The sequence below is a fragment of the Adiantum capillus-veneris genome, chromosome 16 (genome assembly GCF_014529385.1).
Source record: "Adiantum capillus-veneris isolate H3 chromosome 16, ASM1452938v2, whole genome shotgun sequence".
Classification (NCBI taxonomy): domain Eukaryota; kingdom Viridiplantae; phylum Streptophyta; class Polypodiopsida; order Polypodiales; family Pteridaceae; genus Adiantum; species Adiantum capillus-veneris.
The window spans coordinates 147165238-147184016 of record NC_140946.1 but is presented as its reverse complement, the minus strand read 5'-3'; the positions used below and the strand labels follow the sequence as shown (position 1 = coordinate 147184016).

At 42.6% G+C, this 18779-nt stretch overlaps 1 protein-coding gene across 4 annotated transcripts in view; it reads right to left on the bottom strand.

Moving 5' to 3' along the window:
• LOC147440025 (uncharacterized) overlaps positions 1–18779 on the bottom strand; it is a 58879-nt gene that overhangs the window by 10707 nt on the left and 29393 nt on the right. Inside the window, exon 4 of one of the 4 annotated variants that reach the window (XM_086485720.1) lies at positions 8247–8293. The exons of the other annotated variants lie outside the window; for them this stretch is intronic. Coding sequence (XP_086341846.1) covers positions 8262–8293 — 32 coding nt within the window. The 3' untranslated portion in view covers positions 8247–8261. Of the gene's footprint in view, positions 1–8246; positions 8294–18779 lie in introns of those variants that run through there. 4 annotated transcript variants of the gene reach the window in all.

Below are 18779 nucleotides of genomic sequence, written 5' to 3'. Positions count from 1 at the left end.
CTTTAACAGCTTTTGTCATTTACATATGCTCGTGTGGCTATAGATTTTAGGCAGTCACAAGCTTTACAGATTTTTCCAGATCTTTGCGAGCTGGTTTTCTTATGGGATGCGTTTTGCGCATGTTTGATCACTACTTGCATATATGATTATGCGCTTTATGTTCTATTGAGCTGTTTCACTTAGATTGTATGCTTGCAGATAATGGATTGTGGAGTTGTTTTATGCACATGTGAGCATCGATTTTTATGTGATTAATCAAGGTTTTCATGATTTTGTAGTGGTTGAATTGATCTCCCACTTTGACATTTACTTATGGCATCAAACATATGTGACACTTCAGAGTCTATAGATATGGCTCGTGAGAGACGGAGGTTTCGTTCATGCTGATACTTGCGTTGTTGGCATTGTGGTCACACATGGCACATTAGGTGCCATTGTTTCAGACGTATGAGGCAAAAATGGAGATCTCTGTGTGATGCAGATGAGGTTTTGACACATGCTAGAGCGGTGCCTTCATATGCCAGTGACGGTGATGCCACGTTTACCTTTAGTGTTCCTCTTGCTTACATGTGTTCAAGAGGTGACACTTTTCCCCGTTAGTTGCTAGATGAGGATGGAGACAAAATGATAACTTGATTATAAATGAACGAACAACACTATGAGTGTGTACATATGAGTGGATACTTAAATAGCAGCACCATATGGTTTGGTGCACCTCTCAAGGGTCACATATGTATCTTTCCCAAGGGTCAAGGGAAAACTCCCAAAGGAAAATAGTGGCTCTATAAAATATGGAAATCTAGAATGATTGGGATAAGTTTTTTGACTCTTGTGCAACTCATCATGCCATAAGTGCTAGGTCATGGGTCCTCACATGCTTACAGGGTGACTAGACTACTGATTGTACAAGAGGTCATTCACATAGTATTTGAGAGGTCTAGGCCAAAGGCCATAATCCCATCAATCCTACCCTTGGACTTTGGACTCCATTGAAGTAAGTTGAACCAAGATTCAATGCCACACACGCTAGTAGTCACATAGACTGGGGTTGTCACACAAACTAAAGTCATACATACTAAAATAGGTCGCAACTGATATGGTGTCACACAGACTAAAGAATCCTTTCCTCAAACAAAGAAGACAAAAGACCATCCATATCTATAGTAGATTTGCATATTCTCAAAAGTGGTTAGGGGCGGCACATGCATGAAGACACTTCTCCTCCTCTTGATCTTTGTCTTTGTCTTTATCGTCTTCAAGGTCAACTTTTCCTTCGTCTCTGCTACTGCTACTACTATTGTGACATTTTTTCAGTGGATGCCCTTTGACGCCACATTTTCTATTGAGCTTATTCTTGTGGCAATCTTTAGAAGAACGCCTTGACTTTCCGCATTCATAACACTGCTTATTATTGGTCCTAGTAGTTGTTGAAGATGAAGCTCGAGATGAAGATGCAATGTAAGCCCCTCCATTGTTTAAAGCCTTCTTTGATTACTTTTTCTCCTCTTCAATTAATGCATTGATCACATGTTGCAAAGTTGGTGTAGGGTCCTTTTGTTCTATCAATATGACAATGTTAAAATATTCTAGAAGAGCACTCAAGAACATAGCAACCTTATCTTCCTCAAGAATTTGACACTTGATGTAGGTCAACTGAGTAATGATACTCTCATCAACCTATTCATGAGGCATGAAATATCCTCCCTTTGAATCATTCTGAGTTGGTAAATGTTTTTTTCAAGGCTTATTTTGCTCATATTCTACCTGGCACCAAAATTTTCCTCTCACATGGTCCAAGCTTGGATGGCTGTGGTGCAATTGTCACTGAAGTGCAGATAATTATCAAGCAATGAAGTGACAATTATGAAGTGAAGTGCAATTGTCACTGAAGTGCAGATAATTATCAAGCAATGAAGTGACAATTATGCCAAGATCATTCAACTTTGGCTTGAATTTGTGCAATCTAGGCCTTGTTGAGTGTGCCTTTAGCTTTGGATGGTTCAAGTGCTTGTGGTATAAGAAAATACCATAGTTGCTTATGCATAAGATAACCTCGCAATTTGGTTTTCCAAGTATGGAAACCCTCATCTTTAAATTTTTCAATCCCCTTTTCTTCCATAGTGCGATAGAGGGGTCTTAGCAATAAGCAAAAACTAATGCCAATGTCTAGCTTCTGTACAAGTTCCCTTGAGTGACCCTCTTCCCGCAAGTGAAAAATTTATGCGTACAAGAAAAACTAAAATTAGGGAGAATGAGAGAGAGGAAAGAAGCTCGAAAATTGGAGCTTTAGAGCCTTGATGTTTGAGACCTCTCTTTGGGGGGGGGTGGGGGGGGGGGGGGGGGGGGGGGGGGGGGGGGGAGAGAGAGAGAGAGATCCTCGTAATTGTGAAGGATCTTGAGGAGGGGTGCGAGAAGCTACCCTTCTAGTGGGAGGCCTTTAATGCCCTACTGGCATCTCGTGGGAGCGGTTGCTTAAGGGCCTTGAAGGTTTTGTTGGTAAAAAATGGGGGCCAAATGCACAATGTGATTTTATTCTGACATATGTGAAGTAAATTTATGGCTTGGTACTCACAGCTTGCATGAAAGGGTGCTAGGCAAGAGATTGAGGGATTTTGGGTGGCCTCTAAGTAGTAGAGAGATGGCAAGTAGCTCCGCTCCGGGGAGGCGTGGGCAGATGCAAGCTGGGTTTCCGAGCAGCTTGGCTGGCGGGTATCCCTGTGTAGGCAAAGGAAAATGCGAGCAGGATATCTCTGCAGCTAGGCAGACGCAATCAGGGTCTTCGGGCAGCTGGGCAAGGTGCTGGTAGTTGGGGCAGGGTGGGGGCAATCAGGCATCCCAAAATTGGTGTGTGTGTGTGTGTGTGTGTGTGTGTGTGTGTGTGTGTGTGTGTGTGTGTGAGTGCCCCCTCTTCAGGGTTGGCCACCTATCTTTGCCGGGTTCCCACCCAGGTACCTTGCTAGCATGACTCCCACAAAAGTTTTAGTGTAATTTCAAGAGTATTAGGTGGGCATTAAATAATCACCCAAGCACACCCACACAAAAAATTTCCCTATGATTGGCATACCTTTTTGGACTCTTTTGCAACTCACTATGCCATGTGTGCTAGGCCATGTGTCCTCACTGTGCCATGTGTGCTAGTCCATGTGTCCTCACATGCTCACAGGGTGACTAGACTGTTGAGAGTACAAGAGGTCATGCCCATAGTATTTGAGAAGTCTAGGCCAAAGGCCATAATACCAACACAAACCAACCAAATGTTCTTACATCACTAGAGTATTATGAAGGAATCATCAACATGGAAGATCCCGAGTTAGGTTTCAAAAGAAATCATAAATTTGGTCCCCACATTGTTGCACAAAAAATTGTATGGTTGATGCAAAGATCATCCTCACATGTGCTACATGTCATGCATTATTGACTTTAACTGCAAGGCATTCCCCAATTGGTGCGAAAAGCTACTTAAGTGATAAACATGTGAGAATTTGTAGTATCCAAACTAACTTTTTTTGTAAGATCATTACTTGTACATATGGGCAATTCCTAAATAATGAGAGATACTCATTAGTTCAAGAAAATGGTGAAGAGATTTGAAACATTTTTGCATTGGCATGGAGACATACTTGTATGAAAAACCTTTCTCCTCGTGCCATTAATGTGATGAAGTTATTTTGGTTCTTATATTTTGATGATTGCTTGGTTCCATTTGATTCTTATGTTTTAAAGTGGTTATTCTTCTTATGTATGTGTGTCTCAAAGTCAAGGCCATACGATGAAATTGGACTTCCAAGTTATGAAGGTTTCCTGTTTGAGCACATGCCCAATTGATATAATGCCTGTGAACACCTATCACTTCTCAGTTACAAGTTTTTTCACAACATATTTGTTATTGATAGGTGCTTATACACATTATATCAATGCTTTTGATTCGAGTGGGAATTGTATGCATATGGTTTTATGCATGACTAGCACTTGAGAGTGCTTGTGCTCTGTTGAGAGCGTTTACTCCCCACAAGGAGCTGAGTTTTGTGATCTTTGCTTACACACTTGTTGGCACTTGTTTGAGCACATGCCGTACACGTAGTGCCTATTATGACTCATGTACGTTGTGTTGTGGATATTGTCATTGTACACCTTTGTGGAGCCTATTTTGGATTGATTTGGCAATCTTGGTCGTTTTTGAGTTGTACTATATCCAAGTTGATTCTTTGTCAACACTCTTTTCTATGGTTTATGCATTGATTTTATGTTGAGTTTCGTTGGTATTTTAATCATTGTACAAAGAAGACTTTGTCAAATTTTTTGCAGAATTTCTCCATAAATCGTTAATCTTACTCTCTTGGTTTTACCTTGTCAATTATGGTTGGATCTTTTGAAAAAGAAGAGTATTATATCAAGAAGTTTGATGGCACACACTTTACGATATGGAAGCAGCATATGCTTGATGTATTAGTCAATAAGGGCTGAAGAGGGTGTTTACACTTATGATTAGTTGGAGGGGCTTGATGCTTATGCTATGGTGCCCATTTGCATGTACCTTGGTGAGTCTATTTTCTTTAGAATTATGGACAAGACTACTACAAAGAAATAATGGAGTCATTATGCTAAACTTGGGATGACAAGAGTTCCTCGAACAAGGTTTTTCTTATGAAAAAACTCATGCGTTTAAATATGAAAGAGGGCAACAACGTTAGTTCACACCTAAATGAGTTCAACAGCTTGTCTATACAACTTACATCTAAGGCACTTAATTTTGATGATGAAATGAAATCTATTTGCTTACTACGTTCTTTGCTTGCATTATGGAACACTTTTAACACTGCCATTCGTAACTCTATCCCTAAGGGTAAGCTTATTTTTAGTGATGTTACTAGTGCTTTGCTCACAAAAGAAATTAGATGTCAATCTCTTGACACTAGTGGGCATGGGGATGCATATATGGCCAGTGATGGTTATCATAGGCAAAGAGGTCGTAGTCGTGGTCGTAGTCGTAGTTGGTCACATGATTGCAAGAATGCTCCTAGTAGTAAGAGTCATCGACGTGAACTAAAAAATGTAGAATGCTATCATTGCCACAAGAAAGAACATTTGAAGAAATATTATCACATTTTTCAACATGAAAAGAGTAAGCCCATAGTCAAGTTTGATGAACGAGGAGCTAAATGTAGTTAAGTCTCCACCAGTTTCCATGTGCAAAACTGGATCATTGACTTAGGTGCCAGTTTCCATGTTACTTCGCATAGGGAATGGTTCTCTATTTATGATCCTATGCATGGTTTGGTCAAGCTAGGCATCATATCAGCTTGACATTTGAGGCATTGGATATGCAAATTTATGTATGCATAATAGCACTGAGTTTATGCTTTGAAGCGTCAGAAATGTGCCAAAGATTACTAAAAGCTTCGTGGCAATTGGCCAGCTGGATGATTTGGGCTATACTACAATTTTTGGAAATGGTTCTTGGATGATTTGGGCTATACTACAATTTTTGGAAATGGTTCTTGGATGATTTGCGTGGGGAATTTTCTCATCTTGAAGGGCCAAAACTTTGGCTCCTTGTGCTCTTTGAATGTCTCTTCTCTAAAAGAGAATTTCATTTATTTGGCCAAGATGATTTCTACTGAGTTGTGCATAGATGACTTGGCCATATGAGTCACAAAGAAATGAAACAACTTCAATGTGTGGGCTACTTAACAGTTTTAAGCTATTCTCATTTTATTTTGTGTGAGCATTTCATTTATGGAAAATAGACTAGGGTTACCACTTTGCTATTGAATATAGAATTAGGGAATCCCCCACACTTGGTACATAGCGACCTATGTGGGCCTATGCCGCATACATCTCTAGGGGAATTATATTTTGACATTCATAGATGGATCTACTTAGAAAGTGTGGTCTACCTCTTGAAGAGGAAAGACAAAGTTTTTGCTATGTTTCAAAATTCCTTGACAATGCAATGGTAGAGAACCAATTAGGCAAGAAGTTGAACACTTTGTGCACTAAAAAATGGGGGAGAGTATGTCTCCACTAAGTTCAACATCAAAAGAGGCACTAGGTTGTTAGGTTTTGTGCCTACATCCTAGGCCCACACCATGGAGCTCTCCCCTTACTTCACTTTTTCTAGATTCAATGTATCTTACTACTAGACTTGAATACCACTTTTAGTTGATGCTTGCATTGACTCCACATGGTACACACACCTACACACACGCTCATGGAGATGCATGCATGACCTAGAAGAGATTCGGGCTAATCTTGATGCCTACCATCACCTGTGATGTCATTCAAAGCTCCCTTTAGAAGCCTATATAATGGCTCACTATGTACTAGCATTCTTATTCAATAACCAATCCAATTTGTGCCTATTATCTTTGTGGATTGAGTCTCTTGATTATGCTTAGTGTGGTTGTACATGATGCCCTCACCATCATCATGAATGCAAGCCTAATCTATCCACCCTAATCTATGTACTTACCATGTGGTATCATAGCTTAAAGCTACACTATCTCTATTAGCCTAGGTTTGGGTCTTGTGGTTTTGAATAGGTTCAACATTCTTCCCTAAGCTAGGACATTCCAATCACTCTCTCTTTCTTGGATGGTTGCCATTCATACTTCCCTTGCACTGCATTTAGATTTTTGCATAGTTAGATTGGATTAATTTTGTGTATGTGTGTGTATGAGCATTTTTTTCAATTCACATTTCCTATTTTGAGCTCATCGTGGCCTCAATTCTCTAACAAAATGTGTGTGTGTGTGTGTGTGTGTGTGTGTGTGTGTGTGTGTGTGTGTGTGTGTGTGTGTGTGTGTGTACAGCTTGTCAATAGCTTGCCAATGAACTTTAGCATGCTCAAGTTTTGCTCATTAGCTCTCGACCAAGCTGCCTCTAGAAGTTTTTTACTCGCAAGACTGTACACTTTGACAAGAAAACATGAGGGACGACGTACTTCTGGTGCAGAAAAGTTTTGTGGTCAAACTGCATTGCCTATTTTAAGCACTTTGGTGGACTTTAAAGAGAGTTGCAATACAACTTTCTAGAGTCGTCAGGTCTCCAAGCAGTGGCTCATGCACCATTATCTTCCTAACCTTACACCCGGACACCAAATCCCATCAAGCTCCATTTAACCTTCGGTCGTGTCAATAGCACTTGTTCCCACAACCACCCTCTGGAGGACATCTGTGACCTCAAAGCCAAGGGAACATTGCTGCATGCTGCAAAAGACCTTGAGCCAAGGTCTTCACGTAGCAGAGGGTGTCATCCCATGAGCCAGAGGCACCCTCATCCGGCCCAACACAAGGCACTTTCCCACGAGTACTCTGAAAGCAAGCAACCTTTCCCATAGCCCTTTTGAAGCTCACTGCCCCAGAGTACCAAGTCCCTTTAGGAGAGAATACTTCACACAGAAAGCCTCGTTTTGCAAGATCCATATTCGACCACTCATTGCTTACGTAAATCCCAAACTTTATTTTGCAACACCCTCTTGTAAATCTTGAGTTTCAAAAAGTTTTTATGCTTTGTGAAGAGGTGCTTCACAACACTGAAGAGTGACTTCACAGAGTTCTTCTGTAAAATCTCTTGAGAGACAAGTGTAAAAATCACATGAGGACTAGACACCGCCCCAAGTCAGGTAAGACCTTCCTCCCATGCACTTCTACTAGCCCACCATCTTCCTATACACATTTGGGGTGCACTATGGGCAATGATAATCTCACTGTTTTTGACGGCCAAGGATTCCATACTTGGCAAATAATCACAAAGGTGTATTTAATGAAGAAGAAACTATGGTCCACAATCAAGCCAGTAGGGAGGGAGAGAGGATTGAAACTAGGTGGTCTCAAGCACAGTTCACAACAGGGAATGAGAAAGCATTGAGGATCCTTCTCACCATTGTAGGGAATAATTATATCCAAACAAAAGCACTACTTCCTATGATGCATGGGTCATGCTTGAGAGACACTTTGGAACCATAATTAAACACTCCAAAATCTCTCTCAAAATGTAGCTCTATGGTCTTACCATGGAACCAAGGGACGATCTCTCTTCTTTCGTGAATAGAATAAAGAGTATTTGCACCCAGGTGGCATACATAAAATGCCCGATGGAGAATGAAGACCAAGTAGCTAGATGCAGACTACGTTAGATTGTCAAAATGCTCAAAGAAAAGGAGCATGTACCAAACTTGGAGGATGTCATCAACTTGCTCCAAGAGCATGAGAAGAAGATCCAAAATACAATCTTCATGAGGAGCTTTTATTGCTATATCATCAAGGAACCAAACAAAGAACAGGTACAAACACTGCAATTGCACAACCACATATCAAACAAATGTTACAAAATCAACCCTAGTGTGCATTACGGTAAAAATAATCATGTATCTAATTGGTTTCTATTCAAAGATTAAAACAAAGATAAAGGCAAAATCAACATAACTGAAGACAACGGAGCAGTATGCTACGTAGATGTACTTCTTAGATACTCACATTTTCCTATACCCTAGTTGCTTACAATTCTCTAACGGAGGGATTTTTGGCCTACACCCTACTGCCACTACTCTCTAGGGGAGGCACTCTTTTGTACACCTATCTAGATGGGAGACTTAAACCCCAATGGATGATTTCTTTCATGTGCTTAGACACAAAAAAGAAGGATTGTTAGGTTTTGTGCCTACGCCCTAAGCCCATACCATGGAGCTCTCCCCTTACTTCACTTTGGTCTAGATTCAATGTATCCTGCCTACTAGACTTGCCTACCACTTTCTGTTGATGCTTGCATTGACTCCACATGGTACACACACTCATGGAGAGGCATGCATGACCTAGAAGAGATTTGGGATGATCTTGATGCCTATCATCACCTATAATGCCATTCAAAGCTCCCTCTAGAAGCCTATATAATGGCTCACTATGTACTAGCACTCTTGTTCAATAATCAATCCGATTTGTGCATTCTCTTTGTGCTATGAGTCTCCTAATTCTGCTTAGTGTGGTTGCACAAGCCTAATCTATCCACTCTAATCTATGTACTTAACATTGATGATAGTTTAATACACCATACACACCAACTCATAATGACATTGTTGAGTGTATGAATTGGAAAATCCAAGAGAGAGTCACAATCGTGTTGTCCATGGTGAACTTATCTCCAGAGTTTTGGGAAGAGGTTATTTTGACAACACTTTTCATCATCAATCGATCGTGTAGTACACCATTGAAGTATAAGATTTTGCAAGAGATGTGGACTGGCAATAAACCAAACTACGACATATTACACGTATTTAAGTGTGAGGCATTCTCAAATTTCCCTAAAGATCTACGCAAAAAGCTAGATCCCAAATCACACAAAAATCTAGACCCCAAACTATGAGATATTACATGTATTAAGGTGTGAGGCATTCTCACATGTCCCTAAAGATCTATGTAAAAAGCGAGACCCCAAATCACACAAATGCATCTTAATTAAATATGGTGTAGATGGAGAGATGTGCTATCGTCTCTCACACCCAAAATTTAGAAAGTCATCCGCAGCTCACAAGTTATCTTTAGTGAGTCAAAGATGCATAGATGGCCTCTCAAATAGATTATCGCAATGTCAGATTTGAGGACATAGCCTCAATTAAGATCAAACAAACAACTTAGTCTACTAGTGAAGTTCCTACCACCAGGAGTGCTCCAGAGAGAACAAAGTCCAATAGTCAGTGTATAGTGAGGAGATCTACGCGAGTCTCTCATGCCCTTGAGCGTTTTCAACCATGTGTATACTATTTGTTGGTCAATCACTATGGAGAGGCTACTTGCTACCAAGAGACTATTCAGATAGAAGATAGCATGAAGTGGGAGTAGGCAATGCAATCAAAGTATAGCTTGATTATGGCAAATTAGACTTGCAAATCGACAGAGTTCCTAGAGGGCAAACAAAGGCAAATGGGTGTATAAGAAGAAATACACGCCAAAAGATCCCAAGCCTAAGGCTAGATTGGTTGCTAAGGGATTCAAATAGAAGGAATGCATGGAATTTGATGAGATTTTCTCTCCAATAGTAAAGATGACTACATTGCGTCTTGTGCTTGGACTAGTAGCCACTGAGGACATGGAACTTGTATAGATGGATTTCCTTCATGGGGATCTAGAAGAAGACACCTATGAGGGTAGAAGTGGTGTGTAGACTACGTAAGGCATTGTATGACGAAGGAAGACTAAAGGAATTGGTACCAAAAATTTGACAAGTACGTGCATTCCGAAGGATGGGTATGGAGCCAAAAAGATCACTGCTTGTGTAACTGAAAGTTGAACGATGGTTCACTTATCATCTTGATACTTTATGTCGATGACATGCTCATTGCCAGAAGTCTAAAGACAAGATTTCCATCTTGAAGCAGTCACTTAGCATGAAGTTTTCTATGAAAGATTTGGGAGATGCAAGTCACTTTCTTGGTATGCGTATCAAAAGGGATATAGAAAAGGTGGAATACTGGAGCTAACTCAAGAAACACATATCTACAAGGCCTTGCAAAGTTTTATTATGCAGGGGAGAAAAGCTGAATTGAGTACCCCAATGCAAGCACAGAATTGGATCCTTGATTCTGGTACAAGTTTTCATGTCACACCGCATAGAGAGTGGTTTTCCTCTTATACATCCATGCATGGAATAATCAAGCTTGGTGATTCCCATATGCAAAACTTAGCAAGAATGATGCTCCCACGACTGATACTAAGAAGTCAAAAATGGAAAAGGGTGTCATATTCTTCAACAGAAGGTAGTCTCATGTACATCATGGTAGCCACCAAACCAAGCATTGTATTTACAGTGGGAGTGATTAATAGTTTTATGGAAAATTGTAACAAGAAGCACTGGAAGCATTGAAGCACATTTTAAGATACCTTAAGGATACAACAAGCAAGTTCTTACACTTTGGGAACAATAATATATCCATATTGGGTTACACAGATGAGTACTATGCGGGTTGTGTGGATAGTTGACGATCCATGTTTGGCTATGTATTCTTATGTTCTGGAGCACCAATGTCATGGAGATCATGTCTCAAACATTGCACTTCATCTTCCACCACAGAGGCAGAGTACGTTGCAATTTTTGGTGCTAGCAAGGAAGATGTATGTTTAGCTCGTCTAGTGGGAGACCTTGACATTTATCAGACGCCAATATTCTATTGTGATAGTTACAGTTCTATTGTGTTAGCGAAGAACCCCATGTTTCACTCCAAATCAAAACACATAGAGGTTAGGTATGTGATACATGATATGTTGGATAACAAGCGTATTGAGACAGTCAAGGTTAATATGGATGATAACCCTACACATGCTCTCACAAAGAGTCTAGCCTTAGAGTGATTTTCACATTGTATTGAGATTATGGATGTAGGGTAAATCCATTGGAATGCTTCACGGTTGTATAGGTTGTACATACATAGGCCACTTGGGCCACACTGGCCTTTAAGTGGGAGATTGTTGAGATTCAAGCCACTAGCCGGACGCTTGTTACTAATTCATCTCTACTAACTATCTCATTTATATATAAAAGAATAAGGAGCATGATGGCATTATACTCACTCTGAGCTCCACCCACACTGTGCTCTCCTTCTTCTCCCCCTTCCCTACACATACACTAGCATGAGACACATTGCCTCACACGAAAGAGAGATTATCCATAGGTCAAAAGGGAATTATGAGGTGTTGCTACAACTTTAAGGAGCGACAGAGAATAATTTATTGGGGTAGAAGTCCTTGTGGAGACAGATGTTCTACTACTGCTTGGGATGATTTCAAGATGTTCCACACCTAACATTGCTTAGGTGGATTTCATATATAAAGTCTCTTGACCCACAATTTTGCCACATTAAGAAATAATCCAATTGTAGATATGCTATCAATAGCAAGGTATGATGATGAAGAAGAGATGGTTTCTACAAAGGATAATGTGGGATTACATTTCTACAGGAATTTAGGGGTTCATACGAATAACAAGACAAATATCCATCTATTTACAGTCTTTCTAGAGGATGAGTATGATGGAGAATGGCTTCATTGAGCGCTCCTAAGAGTATAGAAATATTTGTTAAGAAAGAACCCCCTATGGAAGCATCCAAACAAAGAAGAGCTCCACAAAGGGTTTTTTGCCCTTCAAAAACAAAAACGTGAAGATGCCCCCTTCATCCCTTGCATTTATGTATGTGGAATAAGCGAAGGCCTTTATTGCAATTCCTATCTATGAGACATTAAATTGGGTTATTGAGTCATGCCTTCTTCATGACTACCCATAACAGGTTGGCAAATATGACTGATTATCAAATGACACCATGCCTTCTTCAAAACTACCCATAATAGGTTGGCAAATGTGATCAATTATCAAATGACACCATGTTCATATAATATCATCAGCATTCCTATTCGATTATGTCTTAGGTCTTAGAGCTTGTTGAAATTCTAAGTTTTTTGAAGTAGTTTTCCCTCATAACTATCAACTTTTCTCCACACTTCAGGTTTGCTTAAGTTCACACATACTTGGATGCATTACAAAGACTTATCGTGAGCCTTGACTTGTCTCAACTTATCTTTGCAAAATCTTTCCTTTTTACAACACACCAGAAGCCACACGGGGAGGTGCTTATCCCTTCCAAATATTAGCCAAGTCCGTGTACCATCGGATTGAAGGCGCATCACCACATGTACTAGGAACAACAGAGAGAACTCGTAGCAACAAGCTAGGAACCTCCTCCTTGGGTACCACCCCATAAGGAGGATGCACTCAAGTGTTCATGGGCAAGAGCCCTAGCAACGTGGACATAAAGGGGAACCCTACCGGCATTTGAACCCACAACCCGCAGGTTGAGAAGCCAACGCCTTACCATTAGACCACCTCTTTGGGGACATCTTTGCAAAATCTTATAAATTAATTGTTTTGGGAAAAGAGCTAGATAAAGCCAACCTTCAATATTGGGCCATAGCTAGGAGTGTTAAGCAAATCAAAGTATCTACAAGCAAATCAAACCATTGCAAGAAGAGCTCCCAACCATAAGACTTCAACTTTGTCAAAGTGGTCCAAGGTTGAAACTTGTGCACACATTCTTACCAGATAGCATGAGCTACATTAAACTTCACGCCACCGTTTATGCCAAGCTCGGATCAAACAAACATATATATGCAAACCTTGAATCAAAGCTATGTACATATTACAAGAACCTTTAAAAAATGAATTAGAAACATTAAGAGTAGTTGCTTTGTTTCTCCATAGATGTTATAGAATAACGTAAGTAATTTGACAATGTCTTATTGCCTTAAGTCATGCATGCCTTAGAAGAACTTTGTGGGGTGACCTTTTTTTAAAATTCCATTTGCCTCACCATAGCTCACCATTTTGGGCACACTCAATGGTCAAGACTTAAACATAACTTGGTGAAATTTCACATATCTGAAGGGATTGCATGTGCATTACTAATCTAAACCACATCCAGTTAAACTTGCGTTGTTAATAAATCTAACAATGATGTCCTCTGCCATTCTCTAAACCTCAATGTGTAGGAGTTAAGCATGACTGTCACGAAGTAATTTTTTTTGGGGCTCATCGCCAAATCGCATGTCCCCAAAAATGAACATATCTGAGCTAGTTGAGCAGTTGAATTTGTTGGGGTATCAAATGGGGCACCAAATGAGAGATGTACCCTGCAATTCCTCACTTAGGGTGCTCCAAAAGATCGTAAAGAGTGAGCAACAATCACAAGTTTCAAGCATGCAACTCCCGCATTTAATCAACATGTCCCAAACTGACTCTGACACATGCTCTGCACCCCTCTCATGCCCTGTAGCTGGAAACCCTGCACCTCCTCTGACAAAACTGTGAACTCTAGCCAGTCACCTAGAGAGCGCGCTGGACCTGCTGCCATGGGACCCCAAGAAACATGAGGCCGACTCCCAACCAAGTGGCCTCTCTGAGTGCTAACCATGGGGTTCCAGACGAGGAGCTGCCGTAGGCGCTCCTCCGTGCACGTCGGCTGTCTCTGCTCTAGGCCACGCCATAAGAGCTCCCAAGATCGAAGCAAACTCACAGCGAAGCTGTCCTCCAGTCTCCTGCTCAAACCAACTCGGCGCAACTCTGTAAAGATCCATCTGGTCGAAGGTTGCCAAGGGCCTCCTAACTGAGGCACCTTGGCACAAAGCCTTTGCAGCAAGAACTCCTTCCAGGGCTCCTCGCCTGGAAGAAGTCCTCGGACGACGAACTTCCCAAGAAGGGCTCTGCTCTGCTGTGCTGGATCAATGATCCCAAGCCCTCCCTGAGAACAAGGAAGTGTGATGACCGACCAAGCCACCTTGGCTCGGGCAATCTGAGTGTCACGACCTGACCAAAGGAAGTTCCTGATCAGCCTCTCTACCTGGCTGATACAAGAACTCGAGAAGATCCAGCAAGAAGTGATGTACCACATAGTCGCCAACAACACCTGGTTGGCAACTACTACTCTACCAGCCAGCAAAAGTCGTGCTGAGCTCCAATGTAACAGCTTTCTCTTGATGGACAGGAGAAGAGGAGCAATCTGCTGCTCGGGGGGCAAGTCCAAACCAACCTGACAACCCAAGTACCGAACTGCAGTCCCTGGGGGAATCCACCTGAAACCCTCTCCTGGCATCCAATCTGGCACATGAGCACTGCCAACCGAGAAAGCCACTGTCTTTCTCCAGTTGATCAGTGCACCCGATGCACAGCAGAAGGTCTCCAAAGCCTGCTCACATCTGTGTAGATTGGCCTCCTGACCCTCTAAGTACAAGGCTGAGTCGTCGGCAAACTCAGCGTCCAGAAGCTCATCCCCGTATAGGGAGTGCTAAGCCCCTCAGACCAATCTGCTGTGACACCAAAAATCTGCTCATCGCCTCCGCATAGAACAGAAAGAGAAAGGGGGCAAGAGGACAACCCTGTCTGACCGATCGTGTGAGCATAAAGCGCTCACCTCTACCTCTTGCCAAAAGCACCTGACTGTGAGCCTGTCTGTACAAAGCTGACACCCCTCTGATCCAAGCATCTAAGAAGCCCATCCTGCGTAGAGTGCCCTCTGGGAAGTCCCAGTCAACTCTGTCGTATGCCTTCTCAAAATCGAGAAGAAGAATCACAAGGTCCTCCCCACGGAGCCGTGCCAAGGCAAAAGCCTCCCAGAAAGTGAAGATGTTGTCAAGGATACTGCGTTCCTTGACAAAACCTGTCTGAGTCCCATGTATAAGGCTCTCCAAAAGTGGCTGAATCCTCAAACTCACAGCCTTGACAAGAATTTTGTAGGCTGAGTTGAGGATGGTGATGGGGCGCCACTGTCGAATCTCATCCAAGGAGCCACCCTCCTTTGGAATGAGGTAAATCAAGCCCTCACTCATGCTATCCGGCATCACTCCTGTGTGCAGAATGTATTGAAAGGCACTACAAAGATCTGGGCCAAGCAGGTCCCAGTACTCCAAGAAGAAGCTGGGAGTCAGCCCATCCTCACCTGGACAGCTACCACGAGGGAGGGCCCTAAGAGCCGTGTGCAACTCCTCAAGCTGAAGAGGCATCTCTAGCCTCTGGCGCATCTCCTCAGTCACAAGAGAAGGCATCTGTGCCCAAACCTGCTCCCTGTATGCATCCTGCCGCTCTGACTGGGGCTCAGCCCCCAATAACTCACGGTAAAAGTCAGTAGCAACTGCACGCATATCCTCGGGCTCACAAACAACTGACCCATCGGGTCTCCTCAACTGATTGACCTTGGCATGCGAGTGCCGAGGTCCCACTATCTCAAAAAAAGCACCAGTTGTAACCGGCCTGTTTGATCCAAAAAGGGCGGTAGACTTTACTTTAAACCTTGATTTAGCTTTCACCCATTATTAGTCGTCTATTTTACCTGTACTTTCAAGACACATCAAAGGGGAGAGGGATACAGGCTGCTAGATTGCACCTGTATGAGTGGACAGACACCAGATTGGCCCCTAACTTAGGCGCCCCTTTCGGTATTTCTTTATTGTTCAAAAGAGGGAATAAATGCTGTGGTTCCTACAAGCTGCCCCGCACAAACTCGGCTGAATTTCCACTGTTCCAGCCCGATTTCGGCAGCATAACTGTACTAGAACCCTTCACGGTCAGTATTCCCACGCATTGGCCGACTTTCCCGACGCATACGGGCACTTTACAAAACCTGGCGAGAATCTGCAGCACGCTGGATTCTCTGTTTTCAGCCCTGAAAATGCGCCAGATCGCCTGTACAGCGGTCCCCTTGCATCCCCGAACCTCCTGGGGGTATTAGGGTCCGTTTAGGGCCAAAACCCTAAACCTGCAAAAATACACAGCAGGCTGTAATTCACTGTTTCGGGCTCCGTTCCGCGTGCCGGTCGCATCCCTAGCAAGTCCTCGAGCTCCCGCACCTGTAGGGCTACTTGCCCTTTGAATCGGACGAGATTTCTGGCGTGAAACCTCTCCGAATTCACCTGTACCTGCGGGGGGATTAGCCGCTAGCTAATCCAGTACCTGTGCAAGAGGCTCTTGCCTCGGCAATCGCGCATGAACCCACACAACTGTACATTGGTCAAATGAAAAGCCCACTAGAGGGGCATAACATACTGCCAAAGGGGAGAGAGAGGGCAGTGCGTAGCGTGCAGGGCATCACTCCTGGCACCGCACTGTGCATAAGAGGGAAAGCAAGCACTCCATAGCTCTTAACCTGTGACAAAAGCTGCAAATGAGCCTCTCCCAGCTTAAAATTCAGCGCCAACTCTCTCTTGCATTAGAAACTGCACCAGAATGTGCCACTTGGCACATTTACAAGCATTTTCCCGTTTCGGGGTTGCCGCCTAAAAATATCCCAACCGGTTGCCCAGTTGACTTCACGGCAGAGTAAGAAAATGTTCCCTTTGTCATTCCGGAGGTAATGACGTCAACACATTTTCAGGTCCCAAAATAGCAGTTCCCTAAATTTTAGGAGATGCTGCCATTGTATCTTTCTAGGTCATCCGACCCTCTTTGTACACTGCGGCCACATCCAGAACTGAAATGTAGCCTCTGTAGCAAAGGATTCCACTTTGGCTAGTCAATGACCCCACTTGGCTAACCATAGTCCTTGTCCAACCTTAGTGCTCTCTTGCCCTCAGGCCTGGACTCCCTCTGGACAGTTCCACACTAGCTATGCAATGCAGGGCAGTTAGATTTCCTGAGGGGTGTTTCCAAAAAGTGAAAGTAAATAGATAATAAGAAAGAAATCAACAAAAAGGACAGATAGTAGTCACACGCTGGTGACATACCCCCCTCCTTAAATCTCAAACGTCCTCGTTTGCATCTATGTCGTACATGCTTACTATCAACACTGATGTATTCAACACCTGTCGACACATATACGACACATACATGCTCATTGTCAACCCTGGTGTATTCAACACCTCGTCGACTCATGTATTGCCTGCGTGTGAACCCTGTCCCAATGACATAGTGGTAGCTGCACACTCTGCCATTGCTTTGAGTCACTAACTTTCCAATGACAAAATGGTAGCTGCACATTTTGCCACTGTCTTATAGTACACGTTGGATCCCGTAACACTTTCGAGCATACCCAAACCGACAGTTTAAGAATGCAGTTACACATGTACTCTTTAATAGAAGCAATCACTGTATCCTTGACAAACTGACAAGAAATACTCACTTCTATAGCACTAACCAAACTTTTGGACATTCCATAAGAGCAATTGCCAAACTGACAATCTGTACAGCTCTAACATTCATGTAACAGGTATTTGATTTGAGCTCACTTTAAATACCATGTACATCATTTGTTTCAAAAGCCATTGTCACACTGACAATCCATGTAGCTTTGAAACTCAAGGGGTCAAGGTAGGTTGCAAATCGAAGGCTTCCAGGTAAAGTGATAACACAGTTGGTGAGTGTGCAAGTTCACCTTCTTCCATCCACTTAGCATCCATTGGTGGATAGTTTCTGAACTTTACCAAGTAACGCCTAGCAACCTTGCCTTTCACTTTCCTTTCTTTGTGTGCCAAAATCTGTTCAGGGAGCAAGATCTCGTCAAGTTCCTCGACTTCCGGCTGATCTTCAGCTGGCATATCTTCTGGCACATCACCCACATAGGGTCTGAGAAGACTCACATGAAATGCATTGTGAATCTTCCAACTGTCAGGCAATTTCAGCCTATATGCAACATCACTGATTATGTCGCATACTTGAAAAGGCCCATAGTAACGCATGGTGAGCTTTGGAAACGGTCTTTCCTTGCCCTTCATCTTCTTTAACCTTGCCTTTTCAAAGCGTAAAAGCACCCAATCACCAAGTGAATATACCACTTCACGACGGTGATGATCAGCTGCTTTCTTTTGCTTTGCCTGAGTCCTTTCTAAGGCCACTTTGACCTTCTTGTACATTTCATCCATGTCCTGAACATACTTATCTGCTTCAAATATCTTGTCTTTTGTATGCAGTATGGGAGGAACTTTCTTGCCACCTTCAACTATCTCAAAGGGTGCCTTGCCAGTTGATGAATGCACTGTATTATTGTATGCATACTCCACCAATGGCAAATACTGCTCCCACTTTCCTTTATGCTCTGACACATAGCACTTCAGCAGATCTAGGACAGTAGAATTTGCCTCTTCTGACTGCCCATCTGTTTGAGGATGAAATGACGAAGAGAATTTGAGCGTGGTACCCATATTCTCAAACAAGCCTTTCCAGAACAAACTAGTCATGCGTGGATCACGGTCGCTAATAATCGACTGTGGCATGCCATGATACTTGAAAATATTGCTCATAAACAAGCGTGCCAT